This window comes from Crinia signifera, chromosome 4 (assembly GCF_055691185.1).
Source record: "Crinia signifera chromosome 4, ASM5569118v1, whole genome shotgun sequence".
In the NCBI taxonomy this organism is placed as follows: Eukaryota; Metazoa; Chordata; class Amphibia; order Anura; family Myobatrachidae; genus Crinia; species Crinia signifera.
This window is the reverse complement of record NC_139220.1, coordinates 305,839,856-305,858,152: the sequence shown is the minus strand read 5'-3', so window position 1 is coordinate 305,858,152 and position 18,297 is coordinate 305,839,856. Positions and strand designations below refer to the sequence as shown.

At 42.4% G+C, this 18,297-nt stretch overlaps 1 protein-coding gene across 1 annotated transcript in view; it reads right to left on the bottom strand.

The window, feature by feature from the left end:
* Positions 1-17,881, bottom strand: part of LOC146073305 (uncharacterized) — a 29,563-nt gene extending 11,682 nt beyond the window's left edge. The window contains exons 1-3 of the mRNA XM_083180483.1: positions 17,804-17,881; positions 6,767-7,569; positions 567-588 (exon numbers count right to left, since the gene is read on the bottom strand). Of these exons, the coding sequence (XP_083036609.1) occupies positions 567-588; positions 6,767-7,569; positions 17,804-17,881 (903 nt within the window). The remainder of the gene's footprint in view (positions 1-566; positions 589-6,766; positions 7,570-17,803) is intronic.
* Between the last annotated feature and the right edge of the window lie 416 nt (positions 17,882-18,297).

The window sequence follows — 18,297 nt, the reverse complement described above, 5'->3', positions numbered from 1 at the left end:
TTATAATACATGCGGGCGAGTGGCAAAAGACAATGCTAAGAACACTTCAGCAATAGTAATAGTCTTATTTCATGTTTGAATGTTGCCTTCAGCCCGAGAGTAGTCACGTGACTTGATATGAGAGCACACAATTAGTGGTGTAATTACACAATTATCCCAGTGTATGTGCTTTTAGATGGAAACATCACATTTCTAGTGCAAGACAAGTAACTATGACAATATCGGGATATAACCTCACACTGTCTTGTCTGCTGTAGGTATATCTTTTTCCCAAGATTGTCAATCAGTGACTAGTCTAATGTAAGATTATTAATTAAAGAATTTCACATCATTTGTATGGACAATTTGTATGTTACATATTCATAGAGGCAGGTAGCCAGGGAATATATTGTCAGGTAATGCAAGAGATATAATGGCGTCAGTGTCCGTCTTATTACCTGACAGCAGCTTTTATATAACAGAGAGTATTCTGTACTGTTCTTCATGGCAGGTAAGTGTCCATAAATCTGTGTTTTATTGGTTCAAGGTATAAATAACTGTCTCCCCTTAGGAAAATAGTAAGAGACAGTGTAGTTATAGGAGAACAGTCTCCTCGGTGTGTCTCTCCGGACTGCTGCTGGTCACTATATATACCCAATATGCAGTGTATGGTAATAGGTGTTTTCAGAGGGGTCACCCTCCCCGTTACCAGCCAGTACCAGTGACTGCTAACTGCCACTACAAATACGAGTGGGCTTTAGTGGTATGGTGAGTGAGCGGGTCTTAGTTGCTTGGACATTAGGGATATAAATAAGTTGAATATCTGCTGTCCCACTCACCTAGGTGGCACCTTGTGTAGAAATACCCCAGCACAGAATGCTATCCTTCAGTGGTTGTGATGAGAGTATTCAGGGAAAAGAGGTGGGATAGGGAGGAGAGACATAGAACAGCCTTTTACCTTTTCCTAGTGTGCTGCTGCCTTCCACATACAATTGGATTGCATTGGTGGATGGTGAGCGACATTCAAGCTGTTTTCACATTGCCAAAACCTGCTTTCAACCCATTTTTGTAAACATGTCTTAAAACGGTTCAAAAGCCGGTTAAACCCCTTTCATATTGCATGTTGTAAAGGTATATTGCAGTTTCAATACCATTTTTGTTCCTTCAGATTCAACCCGTTTCCCCCATAGAAAGCCATACCATGTTATTTAAAATGTTTTTTTTCCCGTTTCCGAGCTGTTCAGACTGCAGGGAAAACGGTTCAGAAACGTGTAGGATCCTGCTTTTAACATGTTTTCAAATACCGGTATTCTGTAGCCGGTATATTGACAAAGAAGCTTTCACACTGCAGCTGTTCCCGTTTTAAAATGGTAAAAACAAAACGGCAATATACCGTGTCAAAGCAGCAATGTGAAACTGGTTTTAGTCAGTGGTGGGGCTGTTAAGGTGAAATAAGGTGAGATGTATGTATCAATATCTGTATGCACGTGCTAAAGCATAATGCCTGTAGAAAGGAGATATGGGGAGACAGAGAGGTACCGTTTTGATCTGGCTGATAACCCGTGTCGGAGTCTGCCTAAGTTACAGATGGAGCCAGGCTCCCTCTTGCTGGCAAATCACCAGAACGTCACCGCTGGCGATCCGCCAGCAGCCCGGCTCTCCATCTGACTGAGACGCACGTGCGGCGGGGTGATGGTAACCTGTCCGTCTCCACTTCAGGGATACGGACAGGGTAAGCCGGTGGGGACCTGGGGGAAGTGCCGTCGGAAGGGGACGCGCACGCATCTCGTGCGTCCCCTTTCGCAGATACAGATGGCGGGTGGCGGGGGATGTCAGCCGGCGTCGCCATCCCCTGCAAAGACAAGCCCGGCTCCATCTGTAGCTGCTGTGACATCCGCCGTGCATGGTGGTTAATGCACCAGATGATCGTATCGCACAGGGGGCTTCCTCGGTGTCTGCGTTAGCATTTATAAGATGCAATGCTGGAGCCCAATAAAATGCAGAATTATAAATGCATATTCCAGTACAATTTTTTTTCCAAATTTTGTGCTATGAATTGCAAGAATTTATTTTGTTAAAATAAATTATTATTCTGAATTGCAGGAAGGTATGATGGAATGTCGACGTGGGTTAGGTCGCAGGGTCATTAGGTCAACAAGAGCATTAGGTCGATATGGGAAGGTCAACAGTCAAAACGTTGACATGGGGTTTTACTCTGTTTTTTGAGTTGACTTGTGCCGACAGGTGGTATTTCATGCCCTACCATCCACTAGGGCAGGGCTGGGCAACACCGGCCCTCCAGATGTTAATGAACTACACATCCCAGGATGCTTTGCATTAGTTTTGCTATGTGGCCATGCTGAAACTGATGCAAGGCATGCTGGGATGTGTAGTTCATCAACATCTGGAGGGCCAGTGTTGTCCAGCCCTGCACTAGGGTGTGGTGGGAGAATGGGGACGTGGTTCTATGTTTCAGTGTCCATGTCGACTGTGTCGAAATTCAGGACAATTTAAAAAAAAAACATGTCGACCTTTCGACCGGAGACCTTCTGCATGTCGACCTAATGCTTGTGCCGACCTAATGACCCTGTCGATCTAATCAATGTCAACCTTCAATCATGATGACCTTCCTGCATGTCGACCTTAATGCATGTTGACATAATGCTTGTCGACCAATTTACTGTCTACCCAATGACCCCATTTCTAGGGATTTATAGGGTGGTTATAAGATGGCAATTCATATTTATTATTATGAACATTATTGCTCTCTGTGATATAAAATTATATTATTATTTTAGAAAATGCTTTTGTATGGTTCAAATATTAAATATAGTTGTTGAAATCTATATAACAATCACATTAAATAAAATTAATTGATATCTAGAGAGTTATTTAGATGAAACTTGAAATATTCTTAATAGTTTCTCAATAGTGTTGGTCTGTTTGATTGATTTGGCACAATTATTTCTATTACATTTTTTAGCCTTTTAAATTAAAAAAGGTGACTGTAGTCTGCTGTAAGAAAATGTATTATTTTATATATAAAACGGATTTTTTGCAGTTTGTGATATCTAAAAAAAAAATATCTTGTGTATGTTTTTTTGTATCTTTTTGTGACCAGAACTAGCTTTAATATTGTTTATTGTGTCTGTGATGGTGACGCTTGTGATGAATATAGTGTGTAATGTACTTTTTTTTTCATTTTAGAGTCATTATTTAAAAGTGCTTCTAATGTTGGTAATACTATCTATCCTCCGTCTCATGGACTGATTACATATATGTTACCTGATGTCGGTTATCTTCCCCAATTCTTAACTTAGTAAGTTTATAATCCATTTTTATCTATTTCATTTTTTTTTTTAATTGTGACTATTTGATGCTCAAAGTGGGATAGATTTATCTATATATCCTGTATATGGAATGAGAGGTAGAACAAGGTTTTGATCTTCCAATGTATCTCCTTATGGTCTCTCTTCCACTCTTCAACAATAAATCTAAAACACAACTTGTGCAATGTAAAAGACATAAGGACCTTATCTAACCCTTTACCTAATAGACAAATGATCTGCATCTATCACCCAGAACACTTCCTTCTGGCCCCGAATCTCTGATTTACTATATAACCAACTCCTAGTACACACTTGTTTTCCCAAATTAAGGACATCCATTTCTGCTTGGACCAGACCAGGACCAGTATTGATGCAGTTTCTATTGGGACTCCGATATTGGCATTGGGACTGTTATTATTATATATAATTATAGGATCGACCATCGTTTACATCACAAACATCACTAAACTTATCCCCACGTGGTTAGATACTGTAACAACATATGCTTGGACTGTGCTTTTAGGAGTCAGACACCATCGGTTGTCCCATAAAATCGGTCTGGTGAGAATCACATGGACAAGCAGAGACATTTCCTAATATACATCTGTGTGCAGGAACCACTGTGTCATTTTATCTCTTCTGTTGTTTTAATACTTGTTTTAATAAAAACTATTTAGATATGATATACAGACAATCTATTCTATACAATCAGTGTCTGAATTACAGGGTAGCAGCCCCTCTATTGTCTGTATCACTGGGTGATCACGTGTTGTAATATCATGTATATCTTTCCTCCTGTTGTCGGCCATGGATCAGACTATGGAACAGGAGCGTCCATGTACTATCAGTGACAGCAGTAGCGCTCATTCCAATTCTAATATTTTAAAAATAAATCTGTGGGAAAGTGTAATATGGGACAATACAGGATCAGTGTTGGATAATCTCATAGAAGCCCTAAGCTCTACCTATAAGTAGTCAGGTGATGGTGAGATGTCTGATGTTTATACTCATTGGAGCCCTGAAAGCCAAGAATCTCCTGTTTTATATGGGACTGGTCTTGCTGGTATATAATGCCATATGCCATACACCATGCTGTGCTACTTATGGTGGGACAAACGCCATAGGCAGGCTAGATGATGGAGGCTCCATCTGTGTCTCCCATGGTCCCATCATCTAATATGTAGAACAATGTACAAAAGGATTTAATACTTATAAAATATATTAGATCAGCAGAAAAAAACAGAATCATATCATTTATTAGGATCAGTTTTTATTCAACAACAAGTATTATGGGGATAACTGTCAGTAACATAAATAGTAGTTACTGATATTGTTTGATTATAGTCACTAAGTAATTTTAATTATGTTCTTGATGATAAACATGGTAAACAATGTGTTATCAATTGGATTTTATTCATAACATGGTGTATAAACAAAATATGTGCTGTTACCCACAGCAACCAGATATCAGCTTTAATCACCTAGTGCCAGCAAGCAAACAGCTGTATAATCATTGATTACTATGGGATACAGGGGACTGATGTCTTAGTTGCACCATTATACAATATAATACATAGTATATGAATCAGAGGGAGGTAAGACAGCAATAGGAATGTATGAGGGACAGAATACGGAGGTATAATAGGGACTGGGAGGAGCTGCTGGGACTCTGTAATGGATATACAGCTCTTTCCTGTACTATCCCCAGCACCAGTGTGAGCAGAACAGCTGTATATTACAGGGCACAGTAATGGCAGCCACATCGTCATTGTCTGTTATACTGCAGCTCTATTTCCCAACAGAGAGATTGTCCCAAGGGAAAAGCAGCCCCCAGCTTACTGGTCACAGCTCTCCTGTCTTTAGCAAGATGGATTTATATCAACTTATTGCCATATTCCTACTGTAACATTAAAGTTACCCTCCTGAAACACATAATGTGGTGATACAACTTACTATTGATTCGCATGCAACATTCAGACACTCAGAGTGACTATGTATGTGAGTAATAAGGTTGATCTCTTTAGTAAAACACTTGCTGCACTCAGAGCATGTATGTGGCTGATCCCCTGTGTGACTAATTGGATGTATAACAAGTGTTGGTGGTTTCTTTTAGTTGCTTCCACCAAACTCCACCTGAGAATGCCGGGCTGCTCACCCCAACTTACAGCAGGTGTTCCTACAATGATGTGGAAGGCACACGCACATCTGCTTAGAACTACCTTAGATGTGTGTGAGAATTCAGAAGGAAGTGGGCAGGCAGCTGACAACCGGTGATATCATCTGCCTGCCCCTGTACCCGCATCATTGGCACATTAGCATGATAATGCCCAGTGTTATCTAGGGATCACCCATTAAGTGCTGGGCGTTCCCATACGCCAATGAAGTTTTATGCAAAGCACTATCCCAGAGCAGGTTGTAATATTTTGCACCGCAGCTGTTTCGAGGGGAGTTACCAAACCCCTAGAGTTCAACACAGAAAAACAAAAGGATAGAAACAGCGCTTGTGCAAAATAGTTATAACAATTTATTGTAAATATTTCATATACATAAAAAGATATACTTTTTAAAATTTGTATAAGACAAAAATAAAAATAAAAAAATAAAAAACATATAGTAAAACTTCAGACAGTGATAAGCCGGTTTAGTAGGCATAAAGCTGTTAGTGTCCCTTTAAATGGCCATGGTAGTTGTTAGCATGCATGCAGTTAGTTCTCAGCAATAGCTTACTGGGTTAGTAAATCAAATGGGTTATTCCAAGCATTAGTCCCACCTATGTGCACAAGGTTTTATACTTATGTAAATCTGTGGGCATGGGTTCCGGCCTCCAGACCCCGATGGTAAACTCCGACCAGCTGGTCCAATCCTAATTAGTGCACGGTCATATCCAAGATTTCTCCACCGGTTCCAGGTAGTAGCTGCCAGAAGATTTCCCCTGCACTCCTCTACGCGTTTCTCCGCCTCTTTACAGTAGTCAGCGGCTTCCTCAGGAGGTAGATAGATTTACTATATGTTTTTTATTTTTTTATTTTTATTTTTGTCTTATACAAATTTTAAAAAGTATATTTTTTTATGTATATGAAATATTTACAATAAATTGTTATAACTATTTTGCACAAGCGCTGTTTCTATCCATATGCCAATGGTCCGGTCCACCACCACCTGCCCCCCCTGCCCTCAAGGTTGTGTGTTTGCACCCATTGAACAGTCCCCTACAGATGACAATGCACATGTACAGACACATAACATCAGAGCCGCCCGGATCTGCTGTAAAATTTCATCTTATGCTGTGACAATAGCCCAACATTGGACTCCTTGCGAACGAAGGGGTCCGAACGAACAGACATGAATAAGATCCCTTGTTTCTTAGTGAAACACTTGTTACGTTTATAGCATTAATGTGTTTTTATCCAGTGTGAATCCTCTGATGAAGAAGAAGATTTCGCTTGTCTGTAAAACACTTTCTGCATTCAATGCATTGAAATGGTTTCTCTCCTGTGTGACTCCTTTGATGTTCAGAAAGAGTTGACTTCTGAGAAAAACACTTGATACATTCGGAGCATTTATATGGTCTCTCTCCTGTGTGAATCATCTGATGCCGAACAAGTGCTTGCCTGGTGATAAAACACTTGCTACATTCAGCACATTTATATGGTTTCTCTCCGGTGTGAATCCTCTGATGGATGAGAAGCTCTGATTTCCATGTAAAGCATTTGTCACACTCAGAGCACAGATGTGGTCTCTCTCCTGTGTGACTCCTCTGATGGCTAAGAAGATGTGATTTACGTATAAAGCCTTTGTCACACTCAGAGCACAGATGTGGTCTCTCTCCTGTGTGACTCCTCTGATGTCTGTGAAGATGTGATTTACGTATAAAGCATTTGTCACACTCAGAGCACAGATGTGGTCTTTCTCCTGTGTGACTCCTCTGATGGCTAAGAAGATGTGATTTACGTATAAAGCCTTTGTCACACTCAGAGCACAGATATGGTCTCTCTCCTGTGTGACTCCTCTGATGGATGAGAAGATGTGATTTACATGTAAAGCGTTTGTCACACTCAGAGCACAGATATGGTCTCTCTCCTGTGTGACTTCTCTGATGGATGAGAAGCTCTGATTTACATGTAAAGCGTTTGTCACACTCAGAGCACAGATGTGGTCTCTCTCCTGTGTGACTCCTCTGATGTCTGAGAAGATGTGATTTACGTGTAAAGCGCTTGTCACACTCAGAGCAAGGATGTGCTCTCTCTCCTGTGTGACTCCTCTGATGTATTAGAAGATGTGATTTACATGTAAAGCATTTGTCACACTCAGAGCACAGATGTGTTCTCTCTTCTGTGTGACTCCTCTGATGGCTAAGAAGAGATGATTTACATGTAAAGCGTTTGTCACACTCAGAGCACAGATGGGGTCTCTCTCCTGTGTGACTCCTCTGATGTCTGAGAAGATGTGATTTACGTGTAAAGCGTTTGTCACACTCAGAGCATGGATGTGCTCTCTCTCCTGTGTGACTCCTTTGATGTATTAGAAGATGTGATTTACGTGTAAAGCATTTGTCACACTCAGAGCACAGATGTTGTCTCTCTCCTGTCAGACTCATCATGTATTCGATAAATTACAAATTAGCTGTGGAAGGTTTCTCCCATGCAAAAAATGAGAATGTCTTTAGTGAATCCTCCAGAGGTGTATAGGAAAACACTATCTATAGTTGGCTTGATCAGAGAATAATGTCCTTTTAACAATGATGTCTCGTAATTTTCTTATAAGAATTTCTGTATTTTATCTGTAACACACAAAAAAAAAATCAAAATTGAAAATATAAAAATGACAGGTGTAGATCTAGTTATTTTTTTCTTCTTTCAAATAAAATTGTATCGCATAAAACTTGACAAGTAATAATAGATTATTCAATGCATGTGATCCTGATATATATGCATGGCAATCGGCAAACATCCAAATGGTATATTATAGCAAATACAGTGGGCAAGAAATAGCACAATATAATAGTCAGTAATGTCATTCCATTAATATACCAAATAAATATGATGCAGTTTGTCATAAATGAGGAATTAATACATGAAAACTCCTCCAAGAAACCTTTGTGGAGATAATAGCAGTATTGCTGTCCCTAAAAATATCATAAGCCAATGCATGAGAAGATAAGGAAAGGGGCAGGGGGTGAGAGGAGCCGCACATGAGAAGGCTAAAATTACCTCCTGTCATTTGTTGTAGGGAATATTTCCCAAGACTCTGTTGTTCACACCACGTGGAATATTTTAGAGCATCTGCTATTCTACACTGGAATTCCCTTGGTAGAGTGGAAACATAACCTTCCTACATATCAAATACACCTGGTGCTAAGTGTTCTTCATTCAGAGAAGTTTCTATTCAGTCCCAGACAGAAATTGGGCCCAGGATTATAGTCTATAAAGTGTAATTTGTCATAAACAAAGTTCCCATTTCCCATGTAGCAATGTATAGATTGAGTAGTGTGGCCAGTGCTGCTGACTGTCTGAGAAAGGGGAGGGGCCCTGTCTATTATGTCAGTCCTGGGTCCCACATATTCTGATGGCAGCCCTGATCCCAATGATTGCCCATCACTCATACAATTTAGATGAAAAATGATAAAGTCCCTTTAATATATTTAGAAATATAATGTGAACTTTCATGAATTTGTATATTGATTTATGAATACTTAACTGCAATGTCACGCATAGGATAAGGCCATATTATTCTATTATATAGTAATATTAACTAATTATATACTGGTCAAATAAAATGTAATTACTAATAGCAAGGCAATATTCACAAAAGCATAATAAAACCGATTGTGTACTTATCAGCATAATCCTATGTATAATATAATTACCTTACTCTGGGGATCCTTCCTCTGTCTCTCTCTTACTCCTCCGTCCTCCCAGTTCTCCAACCAGTAACTGATCCAGCAGCTCCTCCATCAGCTCCCAGTGGCCTGATACAGCCTATTTATAGTCACTCCTCCCCATCTCTCCCCAATAGTTCCCAGGATGCCCAGAAGGAATTCTTACACTGAGAGGTCACATGTAAAATAGGGTCACATAACATTGGTATATAGTCATTCACCACAGCAGCTCCTCCTGCCCAGCTCATTGTCTTGTAAATGAGGTGTAAATATTCCTAAAGTGACTTACTACAATGGGAAATGCTAATTACACCCTGGCAGGGTAACACCACCTTGTATCGTAATTAGATCACCGCAGCCTCTGACTTCCTGTTATGTCACCAATGGGACCTTTAGTTTAGGAGTCACCTATTGTCTGGGCAGAGTTTCATCAGAAAGACTTGTTCTACATATAATTAATAGAAGGAAAATCACTCTCTTTTTGTTGGGGCACTCTTTTAAATGGATCTCCTGTATTCACAAATAGAAGATATTAATTGAAAATAGTATGAGTGGCTATCTACATTAGGACATGTAAAAAAGCTAGGCAAGTTCTAGAGTTTGTAACCAGTAATGGACAGGAAGGGGATTTTTTCCCACCTATACAAGGTTACACTAAAACTAAGCTTTCCATATGATATATTAAAATATTGCACATATACACACACATATATAACTGTCACAGAGATAAACAAAACATCAATGTTAAAGAATCACATTCAGAGCGATAGAAACAAGTTTGTATATCCCAGTGAGGTGATGTAAAGGGCACTGTTGTTTAATACAATGTAATTAATTATGTTGATACTATGGGGGAAATTTAATAGAATGAGAGATTCAGAAAGTGAGAGATTAGGGGGGAGATTCTCTAAGCTAAAAATGCGGCAAAAACCCCGTTATCGGGGTTTTTACCGCATTTTGGGATGCTGTAAGCATCCCCCGCCGGGTTACCCCGGCGGGGGGCATCGCCAGAAAAATCTTGCGATGCCCCATAGAAGCCAATGGGCTTCTATCGCAACCCTCAGCCGCCCCGTGCCGACCCCCCGCCGCCCCGCATCGCCCCCTCCCCCCTCACCTGTGTCCGGGCAGCACAGCGCAGTGCTGCCCGGACCTGTGACCTCCTCCCTGCACTGATCCTCTTCTGGGTACAGGGAGGAGGAGAGCCCGGCGCAGCAGCAGCAATGCCGGGTGTGGGAAGGAGGGGAGAGCCGCCGGGACCTGCTGGGACCCGGCGACTCTCACCGCAAAGGACAGCTCGTAACGCAAGAGCTGTCCTTTGCCTTAATTATCGCATACGTTACAGCATATGCGATAATTAAATATGCGATAGGCATAGAGAATCTCCCCCTTGGTAAGAAAAGGCAATCATTTATATTGCAAAACTAGTTTGATTTTGCAGTGTAAATGATTGCCGCTTTAAAGAAAAACTGGAGACTTCTTACCAAATCTCTCACTTTCTGAATCTATCATCCTAATACATTTCACCGCTATGTATCACTTAAGGCCCCCATACACTATGCGATTTTGGGCAGATTTCACCCAATATCGGCACTTTTGGCCGATAAATCGGGTAAAATCGGCACAAAATCGGATGTTTGTGACATCTGATCCGATCTGATGCGCATTCCCGTGCGCATCGGATTGGATCAGATGGTCGCACCTGCTGAACATAAGATACATCGGAATCTGACCCATCATGGGCACATCGTGGGTGCTTTTTAGCACCCACGATGTTTCAGATCTGATATATCTATGTGAAGAACTCCTGTACCTCTTTCCGGTGTTCTGCAGTAGCAGCAGCCGCAACACACATCACCGGAAGGGGCATGCACTATGGGAGAGAAGAGGAAGCATTGAGACTCTTCCCTGCTGCTGGTGGAGTTCGGGCGACCGTAGCAGAGCCAGGCCCCCCTCCCCTGCTGCTGGAGTTCAGGCGACAGCAGCAGAGCCAGGCCCCCCTCCCCTGCTGCTGGAGTTCAGACGACAGCAGCAGAGCCAGGCCCCCCTCCCCTGCTGCTGGAGTTCAGGTGACAGCAGCAGAGCCAGGCCCCCCTCCCCTGCTGCTGGAGGTCAGTGGGCAGCTGAGTCCAACACCTCCCTCTCCCCTGCTGCTGGAGGTCGAGGTTGGCACTGACAGCAGAGCCCGACCCCCCCTGCTGCTGGAGGTCACTAGGAGTGACGGAGTGTCTTCCTCCCCTCTCTCTAAGGGCCTTATTCTGGTCGATGCGTAAATTTCCGAATACTTTCGGATGGCTTTTTTTAGCCGTCTGCGCATGCGTGGGCAACGCTATGCGCATGTGCCACGCATGGTCTATGTACTTGTTCTCACTAATACCGTACAGAAATGTGCACCGCAATCACTCGGCAAATATGGGCGTATTATGGGCGTCATTCGGAAGTACACAGGGGCGTAGTTTCAAAGTGGGCTAATCTGGGCGTAAACATGGGCGGACACGATGGAGTGCACTCATTCTGGTAGGCGTGCATTCGGACAGCACACCGACTGCACGCGAACAAAAAGGCAAGAAATATGCGGTGTCCATAAGCAAGTATTGTTTTGCGGACACCACTCGTTCATGTAATACCTAAAAATTTACACTATTTGCTAGTCCTGGAGATGGATTTGGGGCACGGCCCCCCTTGGTTGGGTTGGTGTAACCGAGTTGCTTTCAGGGTGGCACACCCTAACATTTATTTAGCACTATTTATTTTCACTAATATTATACTTCCTAGCACTACACTTTTTAACCTCTAGCTCCTGCTTCTTTCTTATTAACACAAATTTATAGCTTAGTTTTTCACTTGTGTGCTGCCCTGGGGTGACTGGCTTATGCTGGCCTTCTTGGGGTTCCGCGCTCCAGATTCTTAGTATTAGGGACCCACCAGAAATGAAGTTACCGTGAAGCTGGTTGGTGGGCAAATATTTCTTGGCCAATGAATATACCAAGAACCTCTATTATTGATTGATTTTGATTAATAATATGGAGTGTGCATCTGCACCACATGTCTTTCTTTGCAGAACTACAAAACCCAGCATGATAGCACCTCATGTAAATCGGGTGTGCATTCTAAGATCCCCCCCATAAGCTAACATTGTGTACACTTGTACACCTGAAGGTTGGGACTCCTTCAACTTAGAGTAGCACCCCGCCCACCTGATCTGAACATTAGTTCACCAGTTTGGTCCCTGGTAGCCACAGACTGCAAACTGAGGGCACAATGAAGGTAAGACCTAAAAATTTACACTATTTGCTAGTCTTGGAGATGGATTTGGGGCGCGGCTCCCCTTGGGTTGGTGTAACCGAGTTGCTTTCAGGGTGGCACACCCTAACATTTATTTAGGACTATTTATTTTCACTAATATTATACTTCCTAGCACTACACTTTTTAATCTCTAGCTCCTGCTTCTTTCTTATTAACACACATTTATAGCTTAGTTTTTCACTTGTGTGCTGCCCTGGGGTGACTGGCTTATGCTGGCCTTTTTGGGGTTCCGCGCCCCAGATTCTTAGTATTAGGGACCCACCAGAAATGAGGTTACCGTGAAGCTGGTTGGTGGGCAAATATTTCTTGGCCAATGAATATACCAAGAACCTCTATTATTGATTGATTTTGATTAATAATATGGAGTGTGCATCTGCACAAGGGGCGAAATGTAATAGGGTGCGATTTTTGGACGAGTTCCAAACTTGCCAGAAATCACACCTTTAAAAATAGCGTTTTTTGCCGCGAATTCGCATATGTGCGAATTAGCGGCAAAAAATGCGATTTGCCGCGATTTCGGACGATTTTCAGTCATGAAAATGTGCGCATTTTCAGTCATGAAAATGTGCACATTTTCATATATGCAATTTTGGGTAAAAAATAAAATAAAATAAAAACTGCGTGGGGTCCCCCCTCCTGAGCATAACCAGCCCCGGGCTCAAAGAGCCGGTCCTGGTTTCATAAAATCAAAGGAACAATCAAGTTGGGGTTCCCTGGATTTTATAAAACCAGCACCAGGCTCAAGGGCCGGTCCTGGTTCCCAAAATACGGGGGACAAAATGACTGGGGGTCCCCCGTATTTCAAGAACCAGCACCGGGCCCAACCAGCCAGCAGGGTAATGCCACAGCCGGGGGGAGACTTTTTATACAAGTCCCCCCGGCCAAAGCATTCAGCCCTCTGACTGGTCAGCATGGGCAGGGGCCCTGGGGGAGTGGGGACCCCCCCAAAGAAGGGGTCCCCCCCCTCCAGAACTTACCAGCCCATGCTGAAGCACGGGGCTGTCCTCGATGCCCCTGGGCTGTGGGCATCGAGCTGATTAATGGTGTAAAAAATAGATAAAATCCTATTGTGTATTGCTGTGGAACTATGAGTCCCAGCAAGCCTGCACCACATGCAGGGACTTGGAGAACCACAAGTCCCAGCATGTGGGGCAATAAAGGGCCCGCTGGGACTAGTAGACCCACAGTAGTACAAATAGTTAAATAAAAGCACACACAGACAGTACAACTTTAATACACACCAAGCCCATTCATCCATACTCACCTATGTTGACACAAAGCTTCGGTCCCCTTGTCCAGTAGAATCCAGAGGGGAGGCTGTGGAGAGAAATCATACTCACCACAGACGTCTTCAGCGCTTCCCCGGGTGCCCAGCAGCAATTTCCCCACGATCACCGTCCTCCGGTGTTCTGTTTACATCTGGGGCTCCGCCCCCAGACCGGGACTTAGCCCCGCCTACCAGCCAATGATGGTCCGGGAAAACCCCCATGCTGGACCATCATTGGCTGGTAGGCGGGGCTAAGTCCCGGTCTGGGGTACTCAGTGCTACAGAGGCTGAGAGCGCGATTGGCTGAGCAATGCGTCTCCATGGAGACGCATAGCTCAGCCATTCAGGACTGAGCTATGCGTCTCCATGGAGACGTATTGGCCAATCGCGCTCTCAGCCTCTGTAGCGCTGGAACAGCGCTACAGAAGCTGTTAGAGGCAACGGAGAAAGCCGGTTCTCCCCGCTGCCTGTCAGTGCGGGGGGAGCTGGCTGTGAAGCAGCCAGACCAGCGCTGGATCCAGGAATGGTAAGTAACGCTGGTGTAAAAGTGAGGTGTGTGTGTGTAATAAACTTTTACTTCTCTGTGTGTGTGTTTTTTATAAACATTCTTTTTACAGGTGGACTACAAGTCCCAGCGGGCCCATTAATGCCCCGCATGCTGGGACTTGTGGTTCTCCAAAGTCCCAGCATGCGGGGGAGGTCTGCTGGCACTTGTAGTTCTCCGGTATAAAGCAATGTAACGTATGATCGATTCAACCCTATCAGGCCGGCGTCCACTGGCCACGGACGCCGGTGACAGCCCCGGGCTTCAGCCCTGGACGGGTGAAGCCTGGGGGGGGGGCCCCTTTATTGGGGGGGTCCCCACTCCTCCAGGTACCCCGTCCAAGGCTGACCAGCCACGGTTCTCATGTTTTAGCCGGGGGACCTTGTATAAAAAGTGTCCCCCGGCTGTGGCATGACACCGCGGGCTGTTGGAGCCCGGTGCTGGTTTCAAAATACGGGGGACCCCCAGATTTTTTGTCCCCCGTATTTTTGGAACCAGGACCGGTCCAAGAGTCCGGGGCTGGTTTCAGAAATACGGGGGACCCCTATGCTTTTTGTCCCCCCGTATTTTTGGAACCAGGTCCGGCTCAATGAGCCCGGGGCTGGTTATGCTTAGGAGGGGGGACCCCACGCCATTTTTTTTTAATAAAAACACTTTTACACATTTTTATTAACAGGACCATGCACAGATCTCAATGATCTGTGCATGGTTCTGTCAAATTCGCCTGTCAGAACCTGGTCTATTTTTTTTTGCGATTTTTGGTAACATTTACTAAAAATCGCACCCTATTACATTTGCGAGTTGTATACTTTATAATGGGAAAACATCTGGATGCGATTTGAAATGTGACTAAAAATCGCCACTTTCAAAAGTGTGATTTCGCGGTAAAAAGTGCGATTTTTTTACCGCGATTTTCAACCTATTAAATGTGCGATTTTCGGAAAATGTGCGATTTCGGCCGTTTTTGACCAAAAATCACACATGTCTAAAAATCGCACCCTATTACATTTCGCCCCACATGTCTTTCTTTGCAGAACTACAAGTCCCAGCATGATAGCACCTCATGTAAATCGGGTGTGCATTCTAAGATCCCCCCCCCATATGATAAATAATTATGTAATATGAAAATATAGATATAGTTTATATAGTACTTATAAATGATATTATATAACTTATAAATAATTATGTAATTATGTTTTTATACATAATTATGTAATTATGTTTTATTTATACAATATATAATAAGTTTATATTACTATATTATAATTCTATAATATAGTAATACAAAATTATTATATATTGTTCAAATAAAACATAATTACTAATAGCAAGGCAATATTCACAAAATAATAGTAAACTTGATTGTGTAATTATCAGCATAATCTTATGTATAATATAATTACCTTAGTCTGGGGATCCTTCCTCTGTCTCTCTCTTACTCATTATTTTGCATACTGTCCTTTGATTTATCGCACAGATGCAATCAAAATCGAAGGATTGGATGTGATATTGCCCTATTGTATGGGTTGCCCAAAGCTTCCAACAATCTGATAAAGAGCCAGACTGGAAGTTGTCATCGCTGACATCAGAGACCCTCCCCAGAATCACATTGGCACCCCAGCATATTCACAAGCACACCCAGAGAACCCCATGTTTCCACTCCTAAACATTGTCTTCCTTTCAATCAATCTGTGACGGCTATGTATATGGATTTTAATTCACAAATTGCAGTTATTCAATAATTGGTAGGATTGCAATTTCAATAAATAGTGACCAATGTTGAATTAGGTCCAACGTTTACAGTAATGCACCATTTAAATAAAATTCTATCATATAGTAATTATAACAATTTATATATTGGTCAAATAAAACTTGACTTACTGATAAGATGATATCTCTAAAACAATATCTAAAAATGATTGTATATTTATCAGTATATTATCATCTATAATATAATTACCTTACTCTGGGGATCCTTCCTTTGTCTCTCTCTTACTCCTCCGTCCTCACAGCTCTCCAACCAGTAACTGATCCAGCAGCTCCTCCTTCAGCTCCCAGTGGCCTGATACAGCCTATTTATAGTCACTCCTCCCCATCTCTCCCCAGTAGTTCCCAGGATGCCCTGCAGGAATTCTCACACTGAGAGGTGACATGTAAATTAGGGCCACATAACATTAGTATACAGTCATTCACCACAGCAGCTCCTCCTGCCCAGCTCCTTGTCTTGTAAATGAGGTGTAAATATTCCTAAAGTCACTTACTACAATGGGAAATGCTAATTACACCCTGGCAGGGTAACACCTTGTATAGTAATTAGATCACAGCAGCCTCTGGCATCCTGTCATGTCACTAAAGGGACCTTTTATTTCTTTTAAATGGATCTCCTGTATTCACAAAATAGAAGATATTAATTGAAAATAGTATGAGTGGCTATCTACATTAGGACATGTGATAATGCTAGGCAAGTTCTAGAGTTTGTAACCAGTAATGGACAGGAAGGGGAATTCCCACCTATCCAAGGTAATATTAAAACTAATCTTTTAAATCATATATTGTAATATTGAACATATACACACATATTTAACTGTCAAATAGAGAAACAAAACATCCAGGGGTGGGCTGGGGGCAGGGTGCCATCTGCCCCCAGGCCACTCTAACAGGAGTTTTGCGGGCCGCGGCCGTCTTACCTCCGCCGCCGGCTTTCAAAACATGGCCGCCAGCTACAGGAACATGGCCGCCTGCCTCCAGGGCTATGTGGAGGTGGACCCGGCAGCCTGTTCCTCCTGACTCTCTCTTTCTCTATATATACATATATTTTGTTTAAATTATTTTTTTTGAATATTATTATTATTATTATTATTGTGATTTTTACTATGTACATGTTTTTTAAAAAAGTTCTAACATCCTTCCATGCTCTTTATATATAGATTTAAGGATACAAATCCAGTAATAGAGTCAATAGGCACTGACCATTATATAGGAAAATGGACATATCTCGCTTATTTAAATAAATAAAGAATTATATGTTTTTAATATGTAACGACAGTGAAATACAGTATAATGATTATTTTATGCTTTAACATCTAAGCCCCATGAAAGAGAAGCCAAGTGTGATACGGTTTTTACATAGCTTTCTAAAACCTTGATACCGTTTTCTGGACATTTCAGAGTTAATAACAATGTCTCTATACGATTATAGTACTGAATGGAGAAAAATAAGAGGCTTGGAACGCAAGCCAAAATCAGCCATGATAAAAGTCTATTAAGCGAACAGGCACGAAAACGAGGCCTGGAGCGCACAGTGACGCGAGGCGGAAGTAGAGTGAGCCCGGTATTCGGACGCATGCGCACTGCGCAAAATAACGCTATAAAAACCGGAGGAACACTGCGGCATGTATCTACCTCCTGAGGAAGCCGCTGACTACTGGAAAGAGGCGGAGAAACGCGTAGAGGAGTACAGGGGAAACCTTCTGGCAGTTTATACCTGGAACCAGTGGAGATACCTCGGATATGACCGTATAATAATTAGGACTGAACCAGCGGTCGGAGTTTACCATCGGGGTCTGGAGGCCGGAACCCATGTCCACAGATCACTTAAGTATAAAAACCTTGTGCACATAGGTTGGACTGAAATGCTTGGAAATAACCCAGCTAATATACTAACCCAGTAAGCTATTGCTGAAAACTAATTGCATGCATGCTAACAACCATCATGGCCATTTAAAGAGACACTATCAGCTTTTATGCTTACTTAACCGGCTTATCACTGTCTGAAGTTTTATTATATGTGTGTTATTTTTATTATTTTTTGTTTTGTCTTTTTTAATGAGTATATCTTTTTATATATATGAATTATTTACATTAAATTGCTATAACTATTTTGAACAAGCGCTGTTTCTATCTTTTTGTTTTTCTGTTCCTCCTGATGCCCGGTGGTGACAGACGCTCGCTGATGACACCGCCCCGCCCGCCCATGCATCTGTGGAACTGTGGAACT